The 13,332-nt window shown below is 42.8% G+C and overlaps 1 protein-coding gene across 1 annotated transcript; it reads left to right on the forward strand.

The window, feature by feature from the left end:
- Positions 1-4,652: 4,652 nt before the first annotated feature.
- Positions 4,653-7,982, forward strand: LOC120545451 (torsin-1A-like). The gene is made up of 5 exons (XM_039779778.1): positions 4,653-4,881; positions 5,917-6,182; positions 6,268-6,443; positions 7,441-7,568; positions 7,670-7,982. Exons 1-5 carry the CDS (start codon positions 4,731-4,733, stop codon positions 7,921-7,923), a joined length of 975 nt encoding a protein of 324 aa, XP_039635712.1. The 5' UTR covers positions 4,653-4,730; the 3' UTR covers positions 7,924-7,982.
- Positions 7,983-13,332: the final 5,350 nt, after the last annotated feature.

Here is a 13,332-nt window from a genome sequence, read left to right on the forward strand (position 1 = left end):
TTTTTTCAAGCCAGTCATGTAAAGTCATGAAAGGAATAGTGCATTAAAAGTTTGTTACTCCATAATTTCTTGGAAAAAAAACAAGATATCTGGTGTTTCAGAAAGTGCTTGCGCAGATTCTAACAGATAACAAGTGCTTCAAGCAGAGACAACAGAGTGGGTGTAGGGCTGCTTTCAAGCCTTTTTTTCACAGCTTTCACAGCATTATCGAAGGAAGCTCAAATCCCTCCTTTCCCTCAGAGTTATCTCGGCCCACGGGGGAGTCTGGGCATCGTCAGGAGTCACCGTCCCCTCGCTGTGCCTTTTCCCTTCCCCGAAGAGCCACCCTGAGGAACTCGAGGATCCTGGAAGACAAGGAACACACATCTGACCTCGTCCACACCAGGAAGGACACGCCGCCACAATGACAGGCTGGAGGAGAGGAAAGGAAAAACCCTAGCAGCAGCAGAAAACGAAGGTCCTTTGTTTGCCTTGTGCCTCAGGAGACAGTCTGCGCTGGCAGATTTACGACCACCATCCTGATCAGGAGTTAGCGCCACGGAGCCTGGGAGTCCGCGTGCTATGGAGGGAGACGTATAGAGCCAGATTGGAATTTATCACTGCTCTTCACTTACTGAGTTTGTTTAAAGTGCTCATATTATGCTTTGTGCCTTTTCCCCTTTCCTTTATTGTGTTATATATCTTTTTGTGCACGTGAAAGTGAAAAAGCCCAAAGTCCACCCCAAAGGGACTTACAGAAAACACTGTTCACAAACGGCTCCAAACAGCTCTAATGAAGCTCAGCGCAAATTCTTTCAGGAAGACGTCATTTAACCCAATCACTACTCATTCTTAAATCAAATCAGCTGTTCAAGAAGTGACGCTGTCAGTTAAACCAATCAGACTTGGCCACGAGATTCAAGGGCCTATCACAGCCTTACAACTCTGCTTTAAATCTGTTCTCTCCTTGTGCTGTCAGCTGTCGTTTCAGGCAAAGCGCTTGACCCTCCTCCTCCTCCCCTGCCGCCTTCGGTCGTTGTGTTTCTCCTGGCTGACCGCTCTGTTGCCTCTTCGGTCCGGTCTCTGGTCTCTTCGCCGCCGCCACCGGTGTCTGGACTCCATCGGGGGGTTATGTTCCTATTCCCTACCCCTTTAAGAAGATTATTAATTCGATGGAGTCCAATCTCCAAAAGACTTTGTACATTCAATATCATACAGTTGTCCAATAAATATCTTTGCATATCTGCAAACGAAGTCTCTCCTGATTGAATTGTAGTCCAGCCTTTACTTCCGTGATGAACGTGTGTCACTTTGTAACACCGTTATAATGCTCGCCTAGCTGCTAGCGTGGTACTCCTTCCTACTCTGCAACTGACTAGCTAGCAGTACTTAATGCGCATGTGCGACTCCCAACAAAGATGGAACAGAAGTGAGATGTCTCACTCTGTAGCTAAAACAGAGAGCTCAACACACAGGGTGAAAAGAGGAGCTGCAGCAATATGCAGTGCAACAAAAATATGGTGTTTTCTGAAAATTAAACCACATAAACCTATTCTGGTACAACCTCCTAAATACAATTATGAACCTGAAAATGAGAGTAATATGAGCACCTTAAAACATGGGTGACACCTTTAAAATAGCAGTAACTACTTATAATTTATCATTTTAGAGTATTCAATGTTGTCCCACAACAAAGCTGACCTTTTTGCTTTTGCTCTTAATAAACATCTTATTATGTCCATGTATTGACTACATATCCAGCTGTAAGATTAGCTTCAAAACTGTTCTCAGTTACGATGTCACCATCCACATCCTATCCTCAAAGTGTGCCAAAACCTACGAGAGCCAGAGGCTGCAGAGGCTGCAAAGAGGGTCAGGTACTGGAGGAAACATTTGGTATCTATAAAGCCTCTCTGTCTCAGGCTTGTCTATTGTAAGAAAGCATATGATTATGTTGTAAAAACATAGTCATGAAATAAAAGGGTTCCCAGAGAGGATGACCTTATGACCCAAAGCAAAAAGAGTGCATTACCTCACATTGTCAAAATAACTACAGAAGATTTTGAGTCTGACATTTCAAATATATCAAGTCATGTCAAGATTATGCTGTTTAGCCCGATATCGCATACATTGTCTCAGTGGGCTTTTCCTGACACAGCCCAAGCTCTCTAAGAAGGCAGACTTCCCAAATATAACCAGGTCAAGAGTAATTGTTGGCCAGTACTGAATTAGAAATGTCAAAGCTACAATACAATGTTCCCTTATGCTTCTAGTGGACTTAAAATGTGCAGTCCCCTCAAAATAACTCAACATACAGCCATTAATGTCTAAACCACTGGCAACAAAAGTCAGTACACCCCTATGTTAAATTCCCATAGAGGCAGGCAGATTTTTATTTTTAAAGGCCAGTTATTTCATGGATCCAGGATACTATGCATCCTGATAAAGTTCCCTTGGCCTTTGAAATTAAAATAGCCCCACATCATCACACACCCTTCACCATACCTAGAGATTGGCATGGTTTTATGTCAGTTAGTAAACCCTAGTTTGATTTGCATTGAGAGATGATTTTATGGAAAGTACCCCATGCCAATCTCTATGGTATAGTGAAAGTGTGTGATAAGTGGGGATTATTTAATCAAAAAATATTTATTTAAGCCAAGGGAACTTTATCCAGATTTTAAATATCATGAAATAACTGTATGTTTAAATATAAAAGGGATTTACACTGTTATACAAGCTGTATACTTAATACTTTACATTGTAGCAAAGTGTCATTTCTTCAGTGTTGCCCCATTAAAAGATATAATGAAATATTTACTAAAATGTGAGGGGTGTACTCACTTTTGTGAGATACTGTAAATGCACATGCACAACCTCACTGTATGTTTAACTTTCTATAGAGGTCTTTAATAGTGATCAAACCTATCACGTACTCTAATGCTGCAATCAAAATTGGGCTAAAGACAGGGCATTATTTATCATTAAAGTACTTACTTAACCCGTTCAGTGTTTGGTTCATATTTGGCTGCTTAGGTGCATTCCTTTCACAAAACTGATCCAGAGGTATGCATTGCTTTCAGGATGCTGTTTAATTGATGGAGGCTTGAGGAGGACAATGCAAGTTTATTTTATTTGTTTATTTAAAAGGGACAATGCACATTAAATGACATTTTAAGTTTACACTCAAAATGTAAATGTGCCAGAGTTAGCGAAAAAAGCTCATTTTCATCTGTAGTCCCTTGGCAGGTCAACACGTCATCATATTACATTAATAAAAAAGAATACAAGAAAGCAAATTAAGAAAGAGAAAAGAGAAAGGGACAAATAAAATAAAAAATAAGTATAATACAAAGAAGGGCAGTACCTAGGATGAAGTAAACCAGCTAGTGATGATTGCAGTTTTGATTGTTTTTAATCCATCTCTTGAGTGTGGTTTTAAATGATAGATAGCTGGTGCTTTCTCTGAGTTCAGTAGGAAGGCAGTTCCTATTGAAGTGTTGGTATTACAGTCCTGCCAAGACTAGCAGGGAAACTGACAAAGAAAGGGTTTAGAGAGGGATAGGGCTTTTATTATTGTAGCTTTTCCTTTGGGAACGGTTTCCTTTGTCATTATTTTTTTTTTTTTGTAGCTTTAAATCATAGCATCTTAACAAATGTTGGGTTAGATTTTTGTAAAAAAACTATTTTGCTAACTTGTTACACTACATAACTATGACCTCTTTGTAGTCTTTAAGGCAATAAGTGGTGGTTTGCCTTGTGTGTTTTTTTTATTTGTTTTCATTAATTTGCTTTTGCATTTGTTTTAGTTGGTAAAGAACTTTGAGGGCACATTCATATGAAAGAAGTGATATACTGGTAAGTTTAGTTAGTAAAGTAAGTAAAGGCTTGATAATGTTTACATTAACTACTTAACTTAGATTGTCCTGTATTTATTTGGAAACATTATCTGTATCCAAAATGACCACGACACTCATGTAACGTGTGGTGCTAAATTACCTTCTTCATGCATTTCTTTGCATAGCTGTAAACATCACGTTTTAATAGGGGGCTATAGAGACACTGTTTAAGTCTCTTGCACAGTCCCCTCTGCACTTCATGATCTTGTCAGAATCTTGTATGAAAAAATGATCACGACAGCCACCAGTGCCATATAGCTTGATGCAACCAACAAGATATGCTTTTTCTTACACATGTAAACTGTATTTAGTAACTAAAAGTGAGGATCACGATTATCAAGAAAGAGGAATGAGATAATCCTTTTGTTAAAGTCCAAATTCACCTATTTTGTCTACATAGAAACCCCCATATGCAGTGTGCAACTGCCCTCTACTGGCAAGTGTGATTTTGACCATGTTAAAAATGAGATGGTGGACACCTATGTATCTTCCGTTCCTACACCACTCGTTATAAGCCAACCTGATCTACACTTACCTTAAGGCCCTTATTGTACTAGTTAATATTGTGCTTTAATACATATTCCCATATATATAAACAAAGTTACAAATGCCAAAAACCACACAGTGAACTGGTGCTTCTGAAGCCTCTGAGGCTTGTTCGGCGACTTACCATACCATACCATAGGGACAGGTTGACAACAGCTCATAAAAATAAAAAGTTGCTCAACCAGTTCACCTTGCGGAAGTTGTCATTATTAAAAAGCTATCCGTCTGCTGAGTCAGTGAGGTCTTACCGTGTTTGGATTGTTTTACAAGATAAAAACGGCTGACTTCCGGAATTAAGAGATTTTAATGATGAAAGCAGTACAAATATATTTCTTGTTAGACGTTGTTTTTTCGACAATTGTCCTGGTTAACACGTTTAATCCGTGGGATCTGTGGAAGAAGATCTACACTCCAAGTGAAAGTTGTGATTCTGAATGGATATCCTTCAACGCAGAAGGTGAGTGTGTGAGGCATGTAAATGTGAAGACAGACTGTATATAGAGTTAGTTTCAAACCAACTTAAGGGACACACATCTGTAATTATTAACTTCTAGTCTAGAGCTCACATACTATACATACATACATACATACATACATACATACATACATACATACATACATACATACATACATACATACATACATACATACATACATACATACATACATACATACATACATACATACATGCAATTTAATCAACACCCTTAACAAAATGTCAATGCAACCTGACACTGGGAGCAATCTCAGGATGAAAGAGTGAAATGGTCAAAGAAAAGAGAAGTTGACGGGGAAAACGGGCAATAGACCCGTGACATTGTGGACATTTCACAAATGGACCTCCACAACTTGTATTGGAGTACTGCGGTCTAGAGGATAGTTGGTGGTGTTGGTGGCGGCTGTGGCTCAGGTGTAGAGAGGTCAATTACCAATTGGAAGGTTGGGGGTTTGATCCCTGGCCCTGCAGTCCTATGTCAAAGTGTCCTTGGGAAAGACACTTAACGCCGAATTTCTCCCGATGCTGCGCAATCGGAGTGTAAATGAGTGTGAATGGTTATCTGTTAAGCAGGTGACACCTTGTACGGCAGCCTCGGCCACAGTGTATGAATGTGTGTGAATGGTTCCTGTACTATGTAAGAGCACTTGCTGAGTAGTCATTAAGACTAGAAGCGTCCATTTACATTTAAGTGATATTTTACCTTCAAAACCAAAGGAAAACTGAGGAGAGACAGTTTGAACAATAAAAGAAAGTGACCCCTTCAGGCACCGTTTAAGTAAATTTAGTGTCAGATCGAGAATAAGAAAGCTTGTAAAACACTTAATCCATGTAGGCTACTTGATGTTTTTTTATTTGATATTTGTGTCCATTGTGATGTCATTGTAGTGTATGCTTTCTGTTTCTGAACCTCTGGCAGTGAGCTGTTGGGTTATGTCATTACTTGTTCAATTAAGTTAGAACTATCCTGTTGACTTTCTGCTGTGCACTCTTTAGGTTTCAAGGTTGACCTGGAAAGCAAACTGTTCGGACAGCACATTGCATCACGCATCATCCAGAAAGCTGTGAATGGATTCATGAGAAATGACAACCCAAAGAAGCCCCTGGTGCTCTCTCTGCACGGGCGGAGTGGAACAGGAAAGAATTTTGTTAGTAAGCTGATTGCTGCCCATATTTACAAGAAAGGAATGGACAGCAGCTTCGTTCATGTGCTTGTATCTGGACATCACTTCCCACTTCAAAGTCAACTTGAGACCTACAAGGTATGATAAAAAGTAGACACAATTAAAACACAGTGACATTCTTCTGTTTGAACTATGAATTCAGTATGCCACTGTTTCTCCTCAGACTCAGCTACAGCAGCGGATCAAAGACAATGTCACAAACTGTGAACGCTCCATGTTTATCTTTGATGAGATGGACAAGATGCATCCTGGCTTGATTGACAGCATAAAGCCGTACCTGGGGTACCACAACAACCTGGATGGGGTTTCCTATCGGAAAGCCATCTTCATCTTTCTCAGGTGACAGGATAAATGCATTTGTCTGACCAATCAGATTTTTTATTTGAACAACAGACTGGGGAAGAAAAATGAAAAACAAAGTAGTGACAAGATTCTATAGAATTTAAATGTTTATGTAAACAGGGGGGATCACTGGGAGAGATATATTTTTTAACAGTTTTACAAATTGTAATGCTGTCATAAAGGACTGGCATGAAGTATTTTATAAGTACATTATCTAAATGTAGTGATAGTGACAAGAGGCCTGTATCAAATAACTTTCACCCAGGGACTAGGAACGTTTTGAGAAACTCATTGTATTTTGACCACTGGGAGGGTTTATATTAAGTTCTGGGGACATTTTTTACCCCACAAAGGTAACTTCAGCAGAAATGTGTTTGGGGTATAAACACTCTGGTGCCTGAGGAGCCCAGAGAGATAAAGATGTAGTTATTATACTTTTCACAAAAATGTTGCATTGGAAAATAAATTGGAGGCAGCTGTTTGCAACTTTTTGGCTGATTTACATGGTTTTCTGCTAATCAAGACCTTTTTTATATTGCCTTGTGGATTTGCTTGAACTTTCATCTTTCAACACTGCACTTGATGTGCTGATGCAGAAAACCTCCATGATGAAAATCCAACAGAGGAGTGACATAGAAAACAGTACAGTGTAATATAGACATCAATACACTGCAGAGCACATTTTGCATTATTAACCATCACTTTCAGTGTTTTGAGAGATTGACTTGACGAGGACACATAACTTGCTAGATAGAAACATACTTTATTAATGTCAGCCCAAGCTTTTATTTTTCATTTGTTTTATTGTCCTGTTTTAAAAGAAAAATCTTATTTCATTGTACTTTGGGTATTTTATTCTATTGTATCCAATACACTGTCATTAAATCAATGCTTAACAGCAACATTATGTATTGTTTAATATATGATGAATGAAATGTGATACAAATAAGGCTAATTCTAATAATGTGTTTACTGTTTCTGATCTTCTTTCTAGCAATGCTGGAGGGCAGAGCATCACACAGACAGCTTTAGATTTTTGGAAAGCAGGACGAGATCGAGAAGAGATCGAGCTAAACGATCTGGAAACAGCGCTCTCTTTATCAGTATTCAACAGCAACAATAGTGAGTAGACATTTTTGTCACACAGACAAAGATTCCATTCTTCTACTTTGATTTTTTTTTTTGCCCACTACTGCTAGTATCTCTTAATCTTCTTCCTGTAGGTGGCTTGTGGCATTCAGGTTTGATTACCAATAACCTGGTGGACTTCTTCGTCCTGTTCCTGCCTCTGGAGTACCGGCACGTCGTTCAGTGTGTCATGGCTGAGATGAAAGCCGAAGGACTTCATCCAGACCAGAACAAGGCAGACAAAGTGGCCAAAGATGTGTATTATTTCCCTAGATCTGACAAAGTGTTCTCTGTCAGTGGCTGCAAGACAATATGTACAAGATATCACACATCTAATGATAACATCTGATGGATGCATATGATTATTTTTTTATCAAAGAAAACACTTTCAGCCAAATGACTGAGGAGAGGAAGTCAATATTGTTAAATAAATATCTTACATTGGATGGAATATTTTTTTTTTTGCCTACTTAGATTCCTACCTGTGGAGTTAGTTTTTAGCTGGTAGGTGGGTGTCCATGTTTGTCCAGTGCAGGGATTGGTCCAATGTTTATGTGTAGGTGTAGTCATTTTATATTAATGTAGTGGTTGTTGGACCACTGGTGAGAACTGCATAATAGCATATGATTATGAAAATATATGATAGATAGGTCTTGGATGTTGTGATTATGTTAAAATAAAATATAAAAAATCTGGCTATCATAGTGGGATCTATCCTCTTTTTTATCATTATTAAGAATATGATACACCAGAGATGAAGAAAACGTAAGAAATAATAAAAACAATAGATAGCATTTTAAAAGTATATACTAGGTAGATAACCAAATAATATTGATGCTATAATGATGAATGCTAAATACACTTTTCTTAGTTATAATATGTTCTAGATCATTAGGCTAAATAAAAGAATAATCTATCAAAAAACTTAAGTATGGGGGACTTGTGCAGCCATCGATATTAATTTTCCAGGAAGGCTCATGAGACTTATCATAAAATTCAATGAATTAACATTGCTTGAAATAAAAGTGGGATTTATCTTCAGGTGAACGTCACCTTTGGACTCTGACGTCATGTCAGCTCACTGTGTGCATGACAACCACAGCGCCTCCACTTGTGTGCATGACAACCACAGCGCCTCCACTTGTGTGCATGACAACCACAGCACCTCCACTTCACTAATGTGTTTTTTCTGTATTAATGAGTAATTGTTTATGCTGTACTGTTTGTATCGTAAAGATAAAAAAAAAACAAAAAAAAAAACACAGCGCCTCCACTGCCAGCAGGCTGTACTATTTATTCAGTCCACTTTGGCAAACCATTTGTAGCGCTCACGGGCACGCTGACTTTTTTTCTTCTTTTCTTTTTAGCCAAGTTTAATGAAGTAGGGATTCCATAAAAATGAACCCGGAGAAGCGCCACGTCCTGCTGCTGTGGATGCTGGTCTGCTCCGGTATGACCGAGGCGATCGAGCCCATCAGCACCAGCATAGCGGTAGGCATGGCCGCGGCTCACCGGGTTCTTAGCCAGCTACCAGAACATTTTCTATTATTTCAACGAGTGCTGTCGAATCCGAGGGATTTCTTTCAACAAGACAGGCAACGACATAGCCGCACAGCAACCCAACATTGAATATTGATTTTCCATCTGAGTCATCATTATGGTTGATATTGAAATTTCAATGCAAAATAAATGTTGAATCTCCATTAGGCCTACCATATCAATGAAACCGATATTGCCAATGTGTTGAAAAGTCATTGATTTAGAGTTGCCTGGGAAACCACCTGTTGTTGAAAAGCCATCGAAATATAGTTGACCGGGAAATATTTTTGAAAATGTATTGAAGGACCGGGAAATATGATTGAAAATGCATTGATAGTTAACCGGGAAATATGATTGAAAATGCATTGATATATAGTTGAACGGGAAATATGATATGATTTTTGGTTGACCGGAGATCATCGGGTGGTAGACCAACGTACTGCACCGGACACATCTCATTCCTGGACACTTGGAGTGAATACTCAGGTAAGCTCGCTTAATATGTAATGTTCTGCAATGTTCGATATGAATTAATTGTACTAAATCAAATACTGTTACTCATAAACATTATGGTTAGTGTCCATCATGCTTTTGGATTCTGCAAAAGACAACTTTAAAAAATAGCTAATGATTTATGTTAGCTAGCGTTAGCTAACATTAGCTAGCGTTAGCTAGCAGTAACTAGTCTTAGAATATGATACAGATGATGTTAGGTGTGGCAGGGAGGAGTAGGGAATGGCGGACCCAAAATGCAGAGAGCAGGCAGGCAGGCAGGAGAACGTGTGAAGTGGAGGATTTATTGATGAAACACAAAAACAAACCAAGGGAGTCCTGTAGCAGCAGCAGGCAAAAACTGAGTCCATAAATGAAGACAAAAAGGGTACAAACAAAACCAAGGGAATCCAATAAAACAGGAGAAACCAGGAGCATAGACAAGGACTGACAAAAAGACAAAACATACGAACACAAACACCATAGGCACGGGACAAAACGATCCGACACAAGACAAGGGGAACACAGAGGCTAAATTCATGAGGTGATGGGTAGATCAGAAACAGGTGAGACAACAGGTGAAGCACATCAGGGCGGGGCAGGACAATCAACAAGGCGGGAAACAGAAAGCAAAGCTAGACATGACAAGACAGAAGACCAGGCTATCAAAATAAAACAGGAAACAGAACACAAACAGGGAACATGACAAACACAGTACCAAAGTACACATAAAACATACAGAAACCAATAAGGCAACAAAAAGGAACAAACAGGAAACAGAAACGGGGCACAAATACAGAACGAAACACTAAAACCATAACAGAACCCCCCCCTCAAGGGGTCGGATCCCAGACGACCCAAAACATAAAACACAAACAGAAAAACAAAGACAAGGGACCAAAAATAAAGTAGACAGAACAAAAAACAACCCAAGGAGGGCGAGAGAGTCCGGGGGAAGCAATGTCCAGGGGCACAGAGAGTCCAGGGGGACCCGGGAACACAGAGGGCCCCGGGGGCACAGGGAACAGAGAGTCCTGGGGGCACCGGGAACACAGAGGGCCCCGGGGAACACAGAGGGCCCCGGGGAACACAGAGGGACCCCGGGGGCACAGAGGGAACAAAGGGACCCCGGGGGCACAGAGGGAACAAAGGGGCCCTAGGGCACAGGGGGAACAGAGGGGGCACAGAGGGAACAGAGGGGCCCCGGGGGCACAGAGGAAACAAAGGGGCCCTGGGGCACAGGGGGAAACAGAGAGAGACCACTAGAGACAGGGGGAGACAGAGAGAGACCACTAGGGACGGGGGGCCTTGGGACTGGGGAAACGCAGAACCGGGCAGACTATGACAGACATGACTCAGACAAAACAGACACGGACAGAACAGGCTCGGACAGGACAGACTCAGACACAGACACAGACAGGACAGACTCAGACAGGACATACTCGGACTCAGACAGGACGGACTCAGACACAGACGGGACGGACTCAGACACAGACGGGACGGACTCAGACACAGACGGGACGGACTGGGACTTATGGGCAGGGACTGTAATGGGGACACGGATGGTGACAGGGACAGAGACGGGCACGGTGACGGGGACAAGGATGGGCACGGTGACAAAAATGGGGACAGGGACAGTGACAGGGAAGGAGACAGGGACAGTGATAGGGATGAAGACAGGGACAGTGACAGGGATGAAGACAGGGACAGTGACAGGGATGAAGACAGGGACAGTGACAGGGACAGGGATGGTCTCAGGTGCGGTCCCAGAGGCGGTCTCCGGAGCACCGAAGGCCGGCAAAGTCTCAGAGGGGGGTCTCCCGGGCAGTCCCAAAGGGGCCAGAGACCGGCAAAGTCCTAGGGGTGGTCCCATCGCGGGATACGGGGGCAGCCCGCCAGCCGGCCGGGCGGGGCGCTGGACAGCCGCTAGCACACTGGGTGGCTCTGGGACACTAGAGCGATCAAGGGACACCATTCGAGAGCGGGACACCAGGGAGCTCGGGGACACTAGAGACGCGAGAGGGCTCGGGGACACTAAAGGGGCTGCCAGCTAGCTGGGAGTCAGGGGAGCTGCTAGCTAGCTGGAATCCTGGGGAGCTGCTAACTAGCTGCGAGTCAGGGGGGCTGCAAGCTAGCTGGGATCCTGGGGAGCTGCTTGCTAGCTGGGAGGCAGAGGAGCTGCTAACTGGCTGCGAAGCAGGGGAGCTGCTAGCTAGCTGCGAGGCAGGGGAGCTGCTAGCTAGCTGCGAGTCAGGGGAGCTGCTAGCTAGCTGCGAGTCGGGGGAGCTGCTAGCTGGCTGCGAGTCAGGGGAGCTGCTAGCTGGCTGCGAATCGGGGGAGCTGCTAGCTGGCTGCCAATCGGGGGAGCTGCTAGCTGGCTGCGAATCGGGGGAGCTGCTAGCTGGCTGCCAATCGGGGGAGCTGCTAGCTGGCTGCGAGTCGGGGGAGCTGCTAGCTGGCTGCCAATCGGGGGAGCTGCTAGCTGGCTGCGAATCGGGGGAGCTGCTAGCTGGCTGCGAATCGGGGGAGCTGCTAGCTGGCTGCGAATCGGGGGAGCTGCTAGCTGGCTGCGAATCAGGGGAGATGCTAGCTGGCCTGGACTCAGGGGAGATGCTAGCTGGCCTGGACTCAGGGGAGAAGCTAGCTGGCCTGGACTCAGGGGAGAAGCTAGCTGGCCTGGACTCAGGGGAGAAGCTAGCTGGCCTGGAGGCAGGAGAGATGCTAACTGGCCTGGACTCAGGAGAGATGCTAGCTGGCCTGGACTCAGGAGAGATGCTAGCTGGCCTGGACTCAGGAGAGATGCTAGCTGGCCTGGACTCAGGAGAGATGCTAGCTGGCCTGGTCTCAGGGGAGATGCTGCTAGCTCGCGGATCAAATTCTTCGTAAAAGTCGTTATATTGTTTTGGGGATAATGACATGGCTGGATAGCTAGCTTGTCTTGTTGTTCAACATACTGTCAAATTATTTTTACTGATTGCCAGCTGTACACAATGTTATTGACTTTGGATCTTGCTAGCATAGCGTTAGCTTTCTGGCTCGTAGCTAAACTGAAGGGTTCTATCAGCTGAGCGGACTATATAAATATCTCCGGTTGCTAAGGTGAAGCAAGTCGTATCTAAGGTTCTTCCTAATTCCTGGTGGAGAGAACAACGTTTGCATTGCATGAGAACCTGATGAATGGGAATGATTGTTCCAGGTATTAGTCAAACCGTCAGGCGTAACCAGGGAGACGGAGTTATTGTTTGGATAAACTTTAGATTTCGATTGTAAAACTAATTAAAATATGAACTAATATTTTAAAAATATGTTATTTGGCAAGTGACCATGGTATAAGCGGGTTAATGCCCGACGAGCATACCTGTCAAGTATCCCGTTTTGGCTGGGAAAGTCACGTATTTTACCCTTCTTTCCCGCCGTCCTCCCGTATTAGTATTTTCCCGTAAATCTCCCATATTTTAACCTGCGTTATTAAAAAATAATACCCCGGGTCCGAGCGGAGTAAAAAAAAAAAAACATTCCCAATCTGAGCTCTGTCACTAGCCTCGCGATAACTGCCACCTGCAGTAGCCTACTACAGATACTGTAGATGGTCAGTAGTCGTAAGTGTGTGAGGTCAGATGATGAGTGACAACGCAGGAAAAAAAAAAAAAAAAACAGACGGATGATGGACGCTTCGACAGAGACGGTGCACTGCCAAAACTTATGAAGGCTTTACTATGCATTCCCC

The sequence above is a fragment of the Perca fluviatilis genome, chromosome 17, assembly GCF_010015445.1.
Source record: "Perca fluviatilis chromosome 17, GENO_Pfluv_1.0, whole genome shotgun sequence".
Taxonomy (NCBI): domain Eukaryota; kingdom Metazoa; phylum Chordata; class Actinopteri; order Perciformes; family Percidae; genus Perca; species Perca fluviatilis.

Bases quoted from the DNA above. Each gene is read 5' to 3' on its own strand.
- LOC120545451 (XM_039779778.1), top strand. From the start codon at position 4,731: ATGATGAAAGCAGTACAAATATATTTCTTGTTAGACGTTGTTTTTTCG. The intron at 4,882-5,916 runs GTGAGTGTGTGA...TGCACTCTTTAG, and splicing joins GATATCCTTCAACGCAGAAG to GTTTCAAGGTTGACCTGGAA. The intron at 7,569-7,669 runs GTGAGTAGACAT...TTCTTCCTGTAG, and splicing joins AGTATTCAACAGCAACAATA to GTGGCTTGTGGCATTCAGGT.